Source organism: Nannobrachium achirus, assembly GCF_963921795.1.
Source record: "Nannobrachium achirus genome assembly, chromosome: 4".
Classification (NCBI taxonomy): domain Eukaryota; kingdom Metazoa; phylum Chordata; class Actinopteri; order Myctophiformes; family Myctophidae; genus Nannobrachium; species Nannobrachium achirus.
Genome location: NC_137813.1, coordinates 44416188 through 44433925, shown reverse-complemented (window position 1 = coordinate 44433925; position 17738 = coordinate 44416188). Strand labels below are relative to the sequence as shown.

General features: G+C 41.3%; 1 protein-coding gene across 3 annotated transcripts; it reads left to right on the top strand.

The window, feature by feature from the left end:
- Positions 1–686: 686 nt before the first annotated feature.
- prkcsh (PRKCSH beta subunit of glucosidase II) lies at positions 687–15754 on the top strand. Of its 3 annotated transcripts, none has more exons than XM_080723816.1 (18): positions 687–713; positions 1109–1266; positions 1750–1866; positions 3122–3217; positions 3307–3364; positions 3757–3874; positions 4470–4599; positions 5646–5730; positions 6803–6881; positions 7072–7155; positions 7247–7414; positions 10821–10911; positions 11121–11190; positions 11765–11854; positions 11945–12019; positions 12687–12786; positions 14008–14172; positions 15529–15754. In XM_080723816.1, exons 2-17 carry the CDS (start codon positions 1182–1184, stop codon positions 14152–14154), a joined length of 1593 nt encoding a protein of 530 aa, XP_080579942.1. In that variant the 5' UTR covers positions 687–713; positions 1109–1181; the 3' UTR covers positions 14155–14172; positions 15529–15754. The 3 variants fall into 3 exon arrangements, with proteins under 3 accessions (XP_080579942.1, XP_080579941.1, XP_080579943.1); XM_080723815.1 differs by having other exon boundaries at positions 699–723; XM_080723817.1 differs by lacking the exon at positions 687–713 and adding an exon at positions 730–847.
- The last annotated feature ends 1984 nt before the right edge of the window (positions 15755–17738 follow it).

Here is a 17738-nt window from a genome sequence, read left to right as displayed (position 1 = left end):
CAAAATGAGTTTTCTCAGACAGGTGGCTGGCATCTACCTTAGAGATAGGGTGATACATTCAGTCACCCGATAGACTTGGAGCAGAACCGCTGGAAAGGAATCAGCTATAGGTGGTTCAGGGCAGGCATCTAGTACGGATGCCTCCCGAGCGTCTTCCTAGGAAGGTCCTCCCATTGGGAGGAGACCCTGTGGCAGACCAAAGACCAGATGGAAGGATTACATCTCCACACAGGCCTAGGAACGCCTCATGATACCCCTGGCCCGGCCCTGAAGGAAGTAGATAAAGGAGAAGGAACACTGGAAATCTCAGTTGGAACTGTTACCCCCACAACCCGATTATGGATAAATGGTTGAAGATGGATGGATGGATGGACAAAAACGTGTGAAATCCTCTTTCCATGAATAAGTCAGGTTCTAATATTTTGACAGTTTATGTGACCAGAACCAAATAATGATTAGAACGTCAACATAATATATCATCATCATCATAAGTTAATTTATCCTTTGATCGACTGAAAGATGCTTTTGGTAGCATCACCTGCACGAGATGGCTGCATCAGCATCACTGTACCCACAGTGCACTACTTTAGACGTTCACCTTGTGTCCTCCAATCAGGTCGCGTAAAAAACACCCGTCCAATCAGAGAGAAACAAGCAAACAACACGGAACCGCTCCACACAGTTGTGCGCATGCGCCTGGGAACAAGGAAAGGGTAATGAACTGTGAGCCATTTATCCGTAAAACAACTCGCCTAAAGTTACATTTGGCGTTAGTTAATCGCATTTGTTGGAGGTATTGAAGGATTATCGTTAAGGCATGCACACAACGGTCGATTGCTTTCACAGTGTAACGTTAACGTTTATATGTTTTATTTATTTAAATTAAATCCCTCTAGCTAGCTAATGTGGCTAACATGTAGCCCGACTGCAGCCGCAAAGAAGTCTCTTTTATATCATGATGTTGAACATTTATTGGATTGTTATCCATCTCAATGCTTCAATCTATCCCGTCAGAGTTTGTTTACTGTCTCTTGGCTGGTCGTATTAAGTTAAGAAGTGCTGCTGCCCGCATTCATTTGTTGTGGCTTTCATTTCATTTCATTGACAGGTGTATCAGAGAGAACACTAGCATTACCTCCTCCTAGCTGAAGCTGATCATCCAGTCTAACCTGACCGTCATCATGTCCTGTGTGTTCCTGCTGCTGCTGACTGTGGCAGCTGTATCCTCTGTGGAGATCCAGCGCCCCCGTGGCGTTCCCTTGTCAAGTATGTTACTTTAGATTGGTGATTCTCTTAACTGTAAAACACACACTGTACACTGTAAAACTACACTTAATTTAACCCATTTTTACGTAATGTATCAGGTTGAAAAGTACCTAAAAATGTCTTCAAAATCCTAATCGTTTTCTGAAAAGCGTATGTTTCTATGATCAGTGGTGCTCAAACTTTTTAATGTCAAGAACCCCTAGGAATAGTAGGATAGGAATATGTGTATTTTACCGATGACCCCCATCTCCAAATATTTTGTTCCATGGACCCCCCCAGAAGCAAAGATTTACAAAACTTTGCTTTAAAAGTATATGTAAAGATTCGAACAAATTTAATATCAAGATTTTTCAAAATTAGCAGATCTTCAAGCACTCTGTGCCACGCTGTTTCTGTCTTGTGATATTCGAAAACCATTCAGCTAAACCTGTGATATGTCTTCTTAATTGCCACTGACTCTGTTCTTTGTTGTCCCACCAACAGAGAGGCAGTTCTACGAGGAGAACAAACCATTTACTTGCCTGGATGGCTCTCGCACCATTCCCTTTGATAGGGTCAATGACGACTACTGTGACTGCAAGGACGGCTCAGACGAGCCAGGTATGTATGTCTGTCTGTCGTGGAATTCTAGATCAATCAGTAATCGATGAGGCAAATAGTGAATGGTATGTTTTTGTAACCTGATCACTTGGGGATAAGTTCAATAACACTTGGTCAGTGGTACAGTAGTTCTGCCTATTGCATATGGCAGAGAGCACTCTAGTTGCTGCAAGGCTGTACCAAGGCTAAAACAATAGCTATCAGGCCTAGTGGAGAAATCTAGGCTCTTACGAGCTACCAAATATCATTAATGTAATGTAGAAGTAATATAAGTGATGGTAAATGTAAAGGTTAGATTAGATTCATTAAAGGAGTGATACAGACCCCCCTGAATGAGATTGTTTCCACAGACCTTCTTACCTGGTTTAGGTTGATATGCCTCATTTCTGCCCCTGTTCTGAGATTTGTAGATTTGTCCCCACAGCTAAAACGGGGTTAGGATTAGTCACTATTCAAAAGCGCCCATTTCGCTCTTGGAGCCGAGGCAGGAAGTGGCCTGCACTGTAACCAAGCTATTAACCCTTCAAACACTAAAACACCGTGTGTGGTGTCTGTTGGAAGCATGTCTGGATGCATGTCTGGGGACTAATCTACAAATCTCAGAACAGGGGCAGAAATGAGGCATATCAACCTAAGCAGGTAAGAAGGTCTGTGGAAGAATTCTCATTCAGGGGGGGTCCTATTTTGATATGTATCACTCGTTTAAGGCAAGGACACCAGCACTCACTTTAGAACAAATTCTTGAATATTTATTGAAGGGTTTTCCCCCAGCAGCTGCACACAAACAGCACGTTTCGGCCCTGTGGGCCTTCTTCGGCGTGTAACTGGAGTACTACATGTCAGTGTCATTTATATAGGGGACCTCGGTGCCACGCACATAAGCGGTCCGGGTGAAACACTAAACAGGAACATTTACAGATTGTTCAAAATATATTTTTCAAAGTCCTAAACATATTCACAGTATATACATTCACATACATTTTAAATACATTTTTAGAAACTAAGTTAGGACACATTTTTGAAACCAACCAGGTCTGTGCGGGTCCAAGACCCCTTTAGATTAGATTCAAGCAGCCTTATCATTTCTTCCTTGCTGTTTTTGGCAATCCCTGGACATGGTCTGTCAGTCGCTGTGTCAACTGCTTGTCAGGCTGTTTTCTCACACTGTGGTAAATACACCAGTATTAAAGTAAATTGCCTAGGTGTGTGAAATGGTTGTCACCTTCTAATGACCTTCTAATCATTTTTCTTTTAGGCACGGCTGCTTGTCCCAATGGCAGTTTCCACTGCACAAATGCAGGTTTCAGACCAGCCTTCATACCTTCCTCCCGTATAAATGATGGAATCTGTGGTAAGAATATATCCTCAAAATGTCATGAAAGCCTTTCCTCAAGCTTGTAGTGTGTTTACTATGGAGTAATGCATTCTCTCCCATCCCAGACTGCTGTGACACAACAGATGAATACAACAGTGGAGCATCATGCCAGAACACCTGCAGGTGAAAATGCTTAGTGTTCTTGTGTTCTCAACATGGGTTCCGGTTTGCTAGTTTAGTTGCACTAAATTAAGTCAGATAGCGTCATACCAAATAAGGGCCAGTGGCATAATGCATATTGCATATCATACTGGAGGTCTTTGAAAAAAAGTCACTGCTTTCTTTTTTAGTGTTTGTTCACTTAACCATAGTTGAAAGGCACTTTCTTGTATTGATGTGTATTTTAACATTAGAATGTTTCAGTTACATCGTAACAAGGTGGCTTTACTGTACAGTGTATTTCACTAAGCTTGTATCTACCGGACATATGTATGACTTGTGGTTAAGGCTGATCGGTTAATGGTTAAGTGAAGTTTTCTGTGTGTTGACACTAATTGTGTTTCTGTGATCATCAGGGATATGGGCCGCAAGGAGCATGAAGTCCTGCAGAAGAAGGCAGAGATAGCTAAAGAAGGCTTTCTGCTTAAGCAGCAGTTGATACATGAAGCCAAGAAGGGCCAGGAGGACAAACAGGTTTGATGTGATTGTGAATGACAAAATAAATCAATTTCTGGAGGTTGCTTTAAGGCTACATTGTGCAATATGCAGCCATTACAGATGAACAAGGGCAATTATAATAACATGATGTTGTGTTTGAAAACACGTCAGCCGTGGCCTTTTCTGGCTTCCCTAAAACCTGATTTATACTCTGTAATAGCACTGTGTCACTTGCCAAAAAGAACTGATCAGTTTGCTTTTGTAAGTAAGTGACACTTATCGTGTGAAACCTAACACACCTTGACCTAAAAGTATACAACAACCAATGCAAGACGAGTCGAACAACCTTGCTACTGCCTGCAAGCTATGTCAGTTGAAGAGATGGATAGTACTGTACATGTAACTGGGAATTAAATTGGTTATTAATTGCTTACTGCAGCTAGAGATTGAACCTCTCACCCAGTACTAGATTTCACAATCAAGGTTAATTGTTTGTTAACATTTCTCAACAGTTCTCCTTATTGCTTAGGGTTTAATTAAAATTATTCATGTAATTTCTTTAGCATATCTTCAATGTAATAGTCAGTTGGGATATGACTATAAGTTAATCTTGTTTTGTACACCTCAACAGAGCAAATTGTCAGAGCATCAGGCTAATAAGAAGAACCTGGAAGAGAAGTTGGAGGCTCTGAGAACTGTGAAGGAGGCTGCAGAGCAGCCGGAGAAAGAAGCTAAAGATCGCCATCTGAAGGCTTGGGAAGGTAATGCACCTGAAAGGGTTCCTTGCAACATCAAGTGAGAGAGGATTCTTTTGTGTTTGTTTACGGTGCCTAATAATTAATTGAATGCTGGAAGTTCACTTTTAGTACAAATGAACATACTGTGACACATCAGCTGCTGCACACATTTGACAGCATCTTTTCTAGTCTTGTGTAGCCAAACAACTATTCCACTATCCCTGAATCTATAGTGTTTAGTCTGGAGCTACCACCTCTAAAATATCTTTATATTTTATTTTAGAATTTCCATTTCTGATAAGCAGCAAGCTATATAGGCTTCAATTATTTTCATTTATATTAAGACAAATTTGCGTGACTGTAAAGACGAAAGGGAAGTGGGGAGGAGGCGTAACGTCTGTTTTATTCCTGGATAATTTTCAGAGATTCTGTGCTGCAGACTCATTTGAAAATTGTGGGTTCGTTGTGTCTGGCTCGTGAGACTACCTTCTGAAAACGTTCTCAGTTTTTTTTAAGACAATAACCTGCCATGCAGGAAGGGTAACCTGCATTGGAAGCTATTAACTAATTTACTACCAAGATTGTTTTTCGACTTTGGTCATTCCTTCCGCACTTTTTAAGATTTGTTTTGGGGCTTTTATACCTTTATTGATAGGACAGTAGACTGACAGGAAAGAGGGGGAGAGATATGGGGAGTGACATGCGCAAAGGTCGTCCGGATCGGGAATCAAACCGGCGACGCCGCCAGGCATCCATGCCTATGTGGCAATACCTAAGTGGTATGCGCACGGACCAGTAGGCCAGCCGGTACCCCAACTTTTTAGTTTTTCTTACATTTTTAAAAGTAGCCACAGCATATCCACGATCCACACGCCGCGCCGCGACGCTGTTGACCAAAGACTACACGTGAATCCATCAAACCGTTCTAGAGATACAAGCTAACTAGTTAGCATTGTTTATATGGCGGACGCTTGGCAGGATCAGGAAACTGAGAGCGTTTTCCTGTAAATTTTAACATGGGAGGCAATGCAGATCTGTGTTTCTGTATAACAGTTGTCATTGTGTTTCAGATCAAAAAGCGCTCATTCAGAAGGAGAAGGACAAGGCTAGGATGGCAGAGGCTTTTCTGGAACTGGACGATGACGCAGATGGCTTGTGAGTATTTTGTTCTCTCTGTAGAATTATTTGTACCGTTGGGCAAACTTACCATTATGACCTTTACTGTTATCGTTATATTCACCCAATCACGCACACATTCGCACACCGATGGCGGAGGGAACTGTGTAGTCACCACCCTGCTTGGAACAGTTAGTGGTTAAGACAAGAGTCACAGTTCCCAAGCGGCCGCTCTACCTTCTGAGCCACTGCTGCCGTGTGTCGATGTCCTTTTTGGCTAAACGGACTAAACGATCTTCTGCATCTCTAACAAAACTGCTTCACAAGAACAACTAAAAGTTCTTTACCTGCATAGATAAACTGTATATGTTTCACTTTCTCTTCATCACTTTCACATGTATTTCTTTGTCAATGCATTGTTGTCTAGTTAATTCTACATTTATTCTATTTAACTGAATTTCTTATACCCACATTGTGCCTATGAAGTAGTTTGTAGTTAAACATTTTAAAGATGGCTGTTTAAATTTACCGGCAAGGCAGTGAAAGTCAGTGGCCTGTTTACATTATGCTTTTCTCTAAATGGTCATTTATAAATCGGATCCTTCTTGACCTGATTGATTGAGCGAATACTTTATTAGCAGTTCACATAGGAAAAGCACAGTACAGTTCAAATACAAGGTCTTCTAATACTCATATTCATAGACATTAAATGACAGACAAATATACACAGTTCTTTGCAAAGAAAAAATCATAACAGTCAGGGAAAATGTGTAACAGGTCGGGGGGGGGGGTATGGGTAGGCTTTGTCTAAGAGATGGATAGGCTCTTGAGACATGATTTAATGTATTTACCAGAAATTGCAGGCCTCTAGTGTTTCTCTGTACAGAATGATTAGCAATGACAAAATGTGCATATTTACCCTACCAGTCAAAAGTTTGGACTTTCATTCAATGTGTGTGAGAAGCTGTGTCCAAACTTTTGACTGGTAGGGTACATGCCCACATATTTGTACATACTGTATCTGTTAAAATGATCAAACTCAAAAAAAGTTCCAGAACTTATTTCCATAGTGGGATTCAGTGAGTCATGTTGTACTTTGTTTCCATGTCAGTGTCTCAGTGGCTGAGCTTCTCTCCCACATTGAGCTTGACCCAGATTCGGATGGGGCCTTGACGGAGACAGAGGTGCAGGTAGGATGTCAATCATTGTACCTAGTTAATACATGGATTTGATTAATTTGCAGCAAGTAAATATTCCTGCAGCCTTTGGCTTTTTTTATTTAATTAAATTTTTTTCATCTTAAACAATTGTACAGTAACATGCTATTGGGAGCTGAATAAAACATTGGGTGCTTCTGCTGTGTGTCTTATGTTAAATCAGGGCTTGCTGGGGGGATCTGACAAAGTGGACACGGTGGGATTTGAGACCGTGTGGAGCAGCATCAAAGAAAAATACATATCAGAGGTAAGAAGATTCTAAGACTGCTCTCTCGGGTGCTCCCTGCATGCATGTCACAGGGCCAGTTTTAATCTGTCTGTCTATCAATCTTTGGCAGACCCAGTCAGACAGCCCCGTGCCGGTAGAGCCCCCCCAGGAGGAGGTCAGGGAGCCGGCGGTCCACGACAGCGACTCTGATCACTACCCCGAGGACGACATCCCCGAGGAGGAGGAGGACGATGACGAGGAAGATGACGACGAGGACCAAGAAGAGGACGAGGACAAGGCAAGCTTCTCCTCACAATTATTACATTATCATGTAAACGCAATTATTTTGTCATAATCGTTTACATGTTGAAAGTTTTTCATGTGCTTTCAAACATTTCAAAAATAGTGGAAATAGCAGATCTACAAGCTCGCAATGCTGTGCAAATGGGAAATAACTGTAACTGTAACAACTCAATACAAAAGAGAACATTTAAATGACTGGACACAAATTATCAGGAGTGACAAACAAAATAAATTATAAGACGTCACGAAGTAGATAAAACATCATGTTCTTTTTTAAGTAGAACGTAATTTCTTTGTATATTTAGGTTATGTGTCAAATCTGCCATGTGCAACTTCAAAGCCTACAAGCCAGACAGAAATGCAACTGTCAACGACAAAAACACAATTAAATCGTTAATCGGACAGGCTTGTTGTAGTACTCGAGTCAATGACTCGTCTCGAGTCAGGACTCGAGTCCAATTTTTCATTGACTCGGTCTCGTCTCGGTCTCGCCCTCAATTTGACTTGGACTCGTCTCGGTCTCGGACCATTTGACTCGGGACTCGCCCCCCGCCGAGTCCACTCGAGTCAAGTCAAGTCAGTACAATGCAAAGGAAGAAATGTATATCCATATGTTGAGGAGCCCATTAACGTTAACATTAAGAGCGTTAAGTAATGCAGCATAGGCTATCTGACGCGCATCTGATAAGCACACGCACTACTGTAGCACGCACGCGCACACACACACACACACACACACACACACACACACACACACACACACACACACACACACACACACACACACACACACACACACACACACACACACACACACACACACACACACACGCGCACGCACACGCACACACACACACACTGAGCCCCTGCAGCGGCAGCCAGCAGACAACACTGAACACAGTCCACTTTACTTTTCTTTTCTCCTACCTGCAGTATATCCTCGTGTTGTGTTCCAAATAAATAATTCCATAGTGTAGTAAACAGCTTCCAAACACGACGTTGTGTGTAGTTTAAATCATCCACGCGCACTGCTGGATTAAGATGCAACGTCTTGTTTTCTTTCCAGCTGTAAACTATTAATACTCGTTAAGCAAGCCTCGTCCGAAAGTTTAACAAAGTAGGCTACACTGATTAACAGAGAGAAGTGTAACGTTTTAAGTCCCCCTAGAGAGGTTGAGACAAATCAAAACAACAGTGACATGGGGTATTTTTTTGCATTGTTTGACAGGCATCAGACTAAAATGACATAAGGTATTTATCACCTTAAATAATGAAATGCAAACAGGCATGTAATGTGTTTGAATGGGGAAACTAATAATTTATTTTTGGTCAAAATAAAATATTTTTTCATTAAAGTTATACCATGTAACTTTTTTTATAAAACAAATCTTAAAATTGTCCTAACTGTAAAATCGCTAAAGTTTTAGAACACCCACTCTGTTATTTTCAGCTTCTGAAGCCTTCTCTTTATATGTTTTCTATGAGTTGTGAGGGGGGGAGAATTTCCCGGCAAAATGATGTCATCTCCCACATGATACACTACCGGCCAATCACAGCGCAGATCATACACCACCGGCCAATCACAGCGAGTCTTGCTGTCTCTAAAGGAAGTAGCTTCCCTCAGCAACTGTGTTTACATTGGTGAAGGAATCTTGCTTGCTACTCCCTCAATCCTGGTCTAAAAATGACGGGAGACGGCTCTACGGATGCGTATCGGCGAGGCGGAGGTGCTCGTGACGGCCGCGGTGGACCGCGGACCCCCGTTCCGGTGGTCCGCGGCGACTCCGGCCGAAAAAAGCAATACCGCGACTGACCATTAGTTGAGCAGCTTCCACAGTACAGCTTTAAGATAACATTTTGTTTAATAAGTTTTGCCATAATCATGCAGCTCTATTACAACGACAGAGCTAAAACGGCAATGTTTAAAATGTTATAGCCTAGACTACATTAGTATAATTATTTTGTAATTAATATTATTTTTTTAATATCATGACATTAGACTGGATAATCATCGCCTGTGATTTGGGATATTGTACTACAGTATAAGTCTTATTTGTACTATTATATTGGCACTCAAAAGTAGGCCTACTTGTTCTCTGCCTGGGGGAAACATTTTCATTGGAGCAACTCTAATGTCTGTTTGGGAAAAATGGTAGCGGCAGTAACTAGTTAATACCTTTAAAGGAGTAGTTCACCACTTTTCAACCTGTCTTCATATAATAGGTCCTCACTAATGTTCATGATAAAATATCGCATTTTTTTTCTAATCAGTCCAAGTCTCCTAGGAGAGCTGTGGGAAGTTCAGAATCCATCGTCTTGTGACATCATCATTTTCCCAAAAAAAAAAAATTAATCAATATTTTTGAAAAAAATATTTAGATTTTTATTATCATGAGAACAATGGCTTCCACTTTAAAATTGCAACTTTTCAGGAATAGAAAGCCTACAGTTTCTATAAGCTGGATTGGCAATCGATGATGTCACAAGACGATGGGTTTCTGACCTGCCCACAGCCCTCCTCTGAGGAAAAAAAAAGAAAAAAGCTATTTTTGAGTGAGAACCAATTATATGAACATAGGTTGAAAAGTGGTGGAGTGCCCCTTTAAGTAAGGAATACTTTTTAAAAGTAACCTTCCCAACCCTGGTACTAATTTAGAGAGAGACTGAACATAAATGAATCCATCATTCACCATATGTGATTGATGTCATTATGTAAAAACGAGCAGACATTTACAATTGCATTTGGCTCACAACATCACATTCAGCAATGGAGTAGCCTACTGTAAAATGCCCTCAAACCTAAGGTGCCGGCTACATGGAGCTGGATATTTTGGCTGTGAACCGGCATCAAACGCTTAGCCGGAATCGGGTCGCGGGGGTAACAGTTCCAACTGAGACCTCCAGATTTCCTTATCCCGAGCAACTTCCTCCACTCCCTCAGGGAGTATACCGAGGCGTTCCCAAGCCAATTTGGAGATATAATCCCTCCATCTGGTCTAAACCACAGCAACCAAAGGTAATTTGAGGAGACCTATTATTGTTTTAATAAAGAACAAAGAACCCTCATTCCCCCAAAACAACTAAACAAAAACAACAACAAAAAAAGGTTGTTTTCTGTAGCCTACCTAAAAACGGGTTTGGGGACTCGATTCAGTCTCGCCTCCCGTCAGACTCGGACTCGACTCGGACTCGACTCCCGTCGGTCTCGGACTCGACTCGGACTCGGCCCCCTCCCAGGTGGTCATGACTCGGACTCGACTCGGACTCGAACCTCATATGACTTGGACTTGACTTGGACTCGCTTTAGGTGGACTCGACTACAACACTACGGACAGCCCTATTGGTGACAGAACGATGGTCCATCTCAGTGGCTAACTTTTATCTGTGTTTTGTGTGTTCAGAGTCCTCCACCGGTGCCCAGTCATGAGAAGAAGGATGATGACGACGAGGCTATGCCACCCTATGATGAAGAAACACAGAAGCTCATCGATGGTGAGTACCTTAAACACAGCTCAAGGTAATGACATTAATTGTTATATTTGTATTACTGTGAGTCAGTCACCATGGACAGCTCCTGTATAGTTGGCTTAAAACACCCTAAATGAAACGCCTACAATTAACATTATTTCCCTCGCCTGCAATGTTTCCATCTCTATTGTGGAGTAATATTATTTCTTCAATGACATTAATCTCATTTTCAGACGCTCAGAAAGCAAGGGATGAATTTGACGAGTCTGAGAGAACTCTCAGAGAACAAGATGATCAGATCAAGTAAGTCCTCAATGTGAAAGGACTTCCTTTTCCACAAATGTTTTCATGGAGTTTAAGCCCTTTGCACACAGGACAGTTGCGTTTCTTCCGTTTGCTGTATGAATAAAACGCATTGGATTTGGTGTGCAATGCTGTGCGGAATCGGTGCTGCGGATCCCAAAAGGAGTCATAAAAGGAGTGATGCGTTTTTTACCGCATGCGACAAGACGCACGAATCGAACTGGGTTCGATCGAGAAAGAAACGCACGGCAGCAGCCACTCATCGCACGGCTAATTCGGATCCGGTGTGCATGAGGTCGTAGAGAATCATTGTTTTCTTTAAAAAAAATGAAATTATCCGTTTTATCCGTGCGGATAAACGCGCCTGTGTGCAAAGGGCTTTACTCTTACATAACAGGTTTGCTTTGACCACTGTAGTGGGTAGAAGATGATGGGAACGCAATAATGGCCATCATTTAAGTTATTGATTTGATAATGCGAATTAAAAAGCAATTTGGTGCATTTATTGCCTGTGTAAGAACTATCCGATTCTGTTCTCATTCTCATCTAATCTAACCTTTCCATTTATTTGCAGGAGCCTTGAGAAGGAGATCTCTTTTGACTTTGGGCCCAGTGCTGAATTTGCCTACCTCTATAGCCAGTGTTACGAGTTATCTACCAGCGAGTATGTCCACACACTGAAGTAGAACAAACCTGCATATTTGTCTTGTTATGTATGAATTATCAGTGTTTATAAACTCTCTGTCATTCTCAGGTACATCTACAGGCTTTGTCCATTCAACCGAGTGTCCCAGAAACCCAAGTATGGCGGATCAGAGACCAACCTTGGGTGAGGGAAATTTAGGCCTAGAATTATTGAATGCTTTAACCAGTGAAAAATAGCAGATATACAAGCTCACAGCGCGGCACCGAGTGCCGCGCTGCGAGCTTGTAGATCTGCCATTTTTGGAAAAAGTCGTGAAAATGTGTGCAAATCTTTGAATATATGTATTTTCAAAGCGAACGGTTGTAACTCAAATTTTGCTTCTGGGGGGGTCCCTGGAACTAAATATTTTGAGATGCGGGTCCGTGGTCAAATAAATATAATTTTGGGGGTCCTTCACATGAAAAGGTTTGAGAATCACTGACATAGTAGTCTCTCAAGAACAGACTAACTGAGCTCCATTTAAGTGAAAAGGACCTTTTCTTTGACGATGGCTAGCCAGATTGCTGACATAGAAACATAGGTTTTTTCAAAAAATCTTAGAAGGATTCAAAAGACACTTATAGAATCACTTATAAAATCTAATTTTCAAGATTTTTCAAAAATAGCAGATCTACAAGCTTGCGCTGTGAGCTTGTATATCTGCTGTTTTTCAATAGTTAAAGCATAAAATAATAATACACTATAATGTGTACCCGTTCTAAATGGGTTCAAGTGTCCCTACGTTGTTTTGCTATAGCAAAATTGAATTCTTCGTTTACTCAACAATCTCCCTTCATTTTCTCTCTCTTAGATCCTGGGGAACTTGGGCGGGACCTGAAGGTGACATCTACTCTCTAATGAAGTATGATCACGGTACAGGCTGCTGGCAAGGTCCTAACAGATCTACCACCGTAAGTCTGGTTTTTCAGCTCCTCCGTTTGATTACCGCTTCCTGGTTGAAAAATCATGAAGGTTTTTGCATTTCTTTAACTCATTCCCTGCCAGGCCCGATAGTCCCGAGATTATTCCAATGTCTTTCCCCGCCAGGCCCGATAGTCCCGAGAATAAAAAAAAAAAAAAAAAAAAAAAAATTCAAAAAAATTATTTTTGGACCCCAAATAATGGAGTAGGCATGATAGCAATCGCGAAATTGCATGTTTAACCCCCATAGCAACCCCATCTTTCAAGCATGGCAGCCATTTTGGCAGCCATCTTTGTTAAACATAGTGGCTGTTATCTCATGAATGCCTGAACGGATTTCCATTCGGATTTTTTTGTTTGAAAGCTGTGAGCAATGTGGACACACGTGGTGCATTATCTAGGCATGGGTGTGCATGATCCGTGCACACCCAATTACATGGAAGTCTATGGAGACGAATGGCAGGTGGGAGTACGGAGGTATGTTAAAATGGCGGTCAATGTGTTAATATAAATATATAAATATATATGTTACAGTTAGTTTGAAAAACCAGTTAGATTGGGAAATGAGCGCTTGTTTTAGTTCACCTGGAAGTGGAAGAAGTTCATGTCTCAGTGGTAGAGCATTTGACTGCATTGGTCCCACGTCTCATTGTTCCTCCATTGTTCCCATTAGTCCCACGCTGGTGAATGCTAACCTGGTGAATGCTACTAGGCCTAACCTTAACCTCAGTAGAACTATGCCTAAACCTAACCCTAACCTCAGTAAAACTATGCCTAAACCTAACCCTAACCTCAGTAAAACTATGCCTAAACCTAACCTCAGATTCCTAGTTCCCCGAAGGAGCGGTTGCTCCACCTTGTGCCCGGTAACTGAATCTCAAACAAACTGTGACATATATACTGTATATCTTTTTTAAGGCATTAAATCTTTGCATCTGGGGGTTCCTGGAACAAAATATTGGGTGTCAGCGGCCAAATACATGACTGATTCGACTGATATGACAACATAGTTTCTGAGTGGTGCTAACCGCTCCTACATCTGGCTTTGTCTGCATGTATGTCTGTCCCACAAAGCTGGGTATTTGCCAAGCTTCGCGGGACGTTTTAACGAACTCATAAAAGGCACCGCTCACTTCACACCTCACTTCTTCCTGAAAACTGTTAGGATTTAGAAGACATTTTTTTTAGAATCTGCCTGGTATGTGTTTCAGGTAAAGTTAACGTGTGGAAAGGAGACGGTAGTGGTGTCCACCTCGGAGCCCAGTCGATGTGAGTACCTGATGGAGTTCATCACTCCTGCCGTGTGCCACCAGCCTGAGAGCCTGGATCCCACGCTTCACGGCCACACGGAGCTCTAGCTTCACTCTTGGCCTACGGTAAGTTCATATCGGACCCTAACCAACCATTATGTGTAGGCAGTCTCATGCTGACGACAGTAATGGTGAACTAACTGAACTCTCCACCACGTATCAGCTTCCGTTCTTTAATACTGGATATACCAAACAAAAGGACCTTGGACAGCTGTTAGCGTAGCTATCTTACTGTAATATCCAATAGTTAAGGTAACAGAATACTGGCAAACAATGAAATTATAACATACTTTTTTAGGCAAACAGACCCTATAGGATTGTTAACACATCTGGTGCCAACCCCGAGTTTCCCGAGTTTGTATTGGTACCAACGCTGTGCCAACCCCGAGTTTCCCGAGTTTGGGCCGTTTTTAAAAAAAAAAAGAAAAAAAATATATATATATATTTTTTTTTTCAAAAAAAATTTTTGGACCTCCAGAAATGTATTAGGCATGATCGCGAAATTGCATGTTTAACCCCCATACCAACCCATTCTTTCAAACATGGCAGCCATGTTTGTTTACATCTGAAGAAAACATAATGGCCCATAAATCATGAATGCCTGAACGGATTTCCAAGCGGATTTTTTGTTTGAAAGCTGTGAACAGTGTGCACACACGTGGTGCATCAGCTAGGCATGGGCGTGCACTTTTTACACAATTGCGCAATTACATGGAAGTCTATGGTAAACATGGCAACGTGGGACATTGAAGAGAAAAAATCATAGCAACATAAGTGTTAATTAAAAAGTACAATTCTGTATGGTCAACTGGCAACAGTTAACTAATACTAACTAATTTAAATGGCTTTTATAATTCTTGCACATGCCACGCTCTAGTTTTGTGTCAAAATGTCTCACACGTATCCAAGTATGAAAGATGGCTCAAAGCTCTTGTCTGATGCTCCAACTTTTACTTGAAAATCAACGTTTTGATCCCTGTCAGTTGGGGATCGAAACAGTCATCCACTAAATAAGTGTTTGGGAGACAGACTATTTGAAATTTGCAAACATTGATGGTAAAGGCTTCCTTAAGTGTAGGTTCAGCATATAAGACCAGCAATAAAAGCGAAGAAAATTTGCCAGTAGAAGAACAACAGAACAGAAAAAAACAAGGTAATAGTACATTTGTTGGGAGTTAATTCTCTTTAAATGAACGATGTTAATACAAGCAAACATGTAATAGCTCTGTTTATACATGCTTAGTTCATTGATGTGATGTCTTTCAGATAGGAGTATGTTAGCATATTTGTATTTGATTTGTTTCAGATTTCCAGCACTTTGCCCTTTTGAAATCAAACCTTGGCTTAGAGGCTACAGCTATGGAATTATCTTCAGCAAAAAAAAAAAAAAAAACTCATGTGAATTCATTTGCTCTCTTTCAGGCTGTTCTTGAGGGACCAGATCCATTTGCAACCTCCTGAAACTGATCTGCTGTAACAAGTCTCTGCACTCTCGTCTCGATTAATAATGGAGACCAGAAGAGAAATTCCAATCTGTCTTTGTCTCTCTGCACTTCCATTGCCTGTCTTGTACTTTTGTTTTGGGCTAGAATGTTGTCAAAAAACTTGTCATTCCATTGTTTTCGAATAAAGTTCCTTTTTAACACTAGACATGTCTTCATATCCTGTGGATGTACATTTTTCTTTTCACTTTGTTTCAATGTGTTGTTTCTTGATCTTATTCAGCCAAGCAGACGCTTGTTGTCACTTGGCTGAAGTTTGATATGTGAGGAGGAACACATGCCTGGTTATAATTCTTAGCTAATTAAAAAGGTTGGCTTTAAACATGGAGGTTGCTGCTTGTGGAAATCGCCTTTCATGGTGTGCAGCCATTCTGTCTCACTGTTCTATGCTCTGAGTTCTTTTGGACCCGGTTAAGCCATCTGCAGTAACTGTGTTTTAGCTTACAACGCTTAGTCAGCTGGTCAGACAGTTAGCCAAGAACCCAATAGCCACGATGAATGAGGTCCCCAATGATTCCACCAGTCAGGTCTTCATGGCACAGTGGTCAGACGCCAGACAGAAGCCATATCTTAATAAAAGGCACATGACGGGCCTGCTGGTAGTTTGACATAAGGTACCTGAAAGCCTCTCAAATCATATGAATCAAAATCCTTTGGACTCATGAAACAAGAATTGAATTATTTGGCCACAATTCCCAGTGATGTGTATGGAGGAAACCAGGCACCGACTGAGCATCACCTCATTATTAATACCATCCCTACAGTCAAACACTGTGATGGCAGGCAGCATCATGCCATGGTATGTTATTTTTACTGTGTGGAAAAGATGAATGCTGAGTCTTGCTGAAGAATATTGAGCAATCCTAAGGGAAAAGCTTTTCCAGACTGCGCAGAATCTCAGGCTGGGAGAAGGGGAATTACTTTTCAACAAGAAAACTGAAGTCCTGGAGTGGCCCAGGCCCAGCCAGAGTCTGGACCTGAACCCTGGAGCATCTCTGGAGACACCTGAAAAGGCCTGTGAACTGATGCGCCTCAGCCAACCTGGCTAAGCTTGAATGATTCTGCAAAGAACCATGGGAGAAATGTGTGCTGAAAGGTGTGCTGAAGGATCATTCCCAAGAGGACTTGAGGCTGTCATTGCTGCATGTAAATGGAATATTTCAGTCTTGTTGAAAATAAATTTACAAAACACTCCAAAAACCTATTTTTGCACTATTATTGTGGAGTATTGATTGATGACGGGGGTGTTGATGACGTGTGTACATACTTTTTATGTACATGTACTGTTTATGTCAGGGTTCCCACGGTCATGACATTCCTGGAAATATTTTGAAATTAGAAAAATATTTTTTCCAGTACTGGAAAAGTTTTGGAATTGATCAAGGGTCCTGGAAAAAATAGCTATGCATTGTCTTTGGTTATTGATTTTGTTAATACCTCTGAAATGACAAATTAAACATTGGCCAAATTGTCAAATATTAGAGGCAGAAATTGTGAAAATAGCAGATCTACATGCTCACAACGGCTCGCAACACGAGGCGTTGTAAGTATGTAGATTGGCTATTTTCATAATAAAACCGTCTCATACAATATTCCTCAACTCGTTCGTCAGGGTGCCGGGGTCCCCAGTTCAAATATGATTTCGGGGGTCACGGCCTGAAAAGATTTAGAACCACTGCTGGCATACACTATCTGTCTTTGGGCACTGCGCAATGTGCGCATAGGAGTAAGTGACTCGTTATTGAGCTGAATTATTGTTATATAGTCCTGGAAATTGGGTTAAATATTCTGGAAAAGTTTGGAAATAAATTGGTAAAAATGTGTGGGAACACTGTTATGTACATGTACACACACACACACACACACACAGTACATACTGTATGTTCATTGACTAAGCCAGATGTTCCCAAACCTTTTCAGCTTGAAACTTAAATTCTCAATTTTAAAACAAATATGTACATTAGCCTATGATTTAACCACTTTTAACACCGATTTAAAACAAGTAGTGAAATAGGCCATCTACAATTAAGCTTGCGTCACATTGTGCCACATTTCGTGCTTATAGATTACATTTGTGAGCTTATAAATTGGCTATTTTAGAAAATATCGGGAGGGACTGGATATTTATTC

Coding starts and splice junctions, on each gene's coding strand:
- prkcsh (XM_080723816.1), top strand. CDS start 1,182: ATGTCCTGTGTGTTCCTGCTGCTGCTGACTGTGGCAGCTGTATCCTCT. Junction 5,731..6,802: donor GACGATGACGCAGATGGCTT/GTGAGTATTTTG, acceptor TTTCCATGTCAG/TGTCTCAGTGGCTGAGCTTC. Junction 6,882..7,071: donor TGACGGAGACAGAGGTGCAG/GTAGGATGTCAA, acceptor ATGTTAAATCAG/GGCTTGCTGGGGGGATCTGA.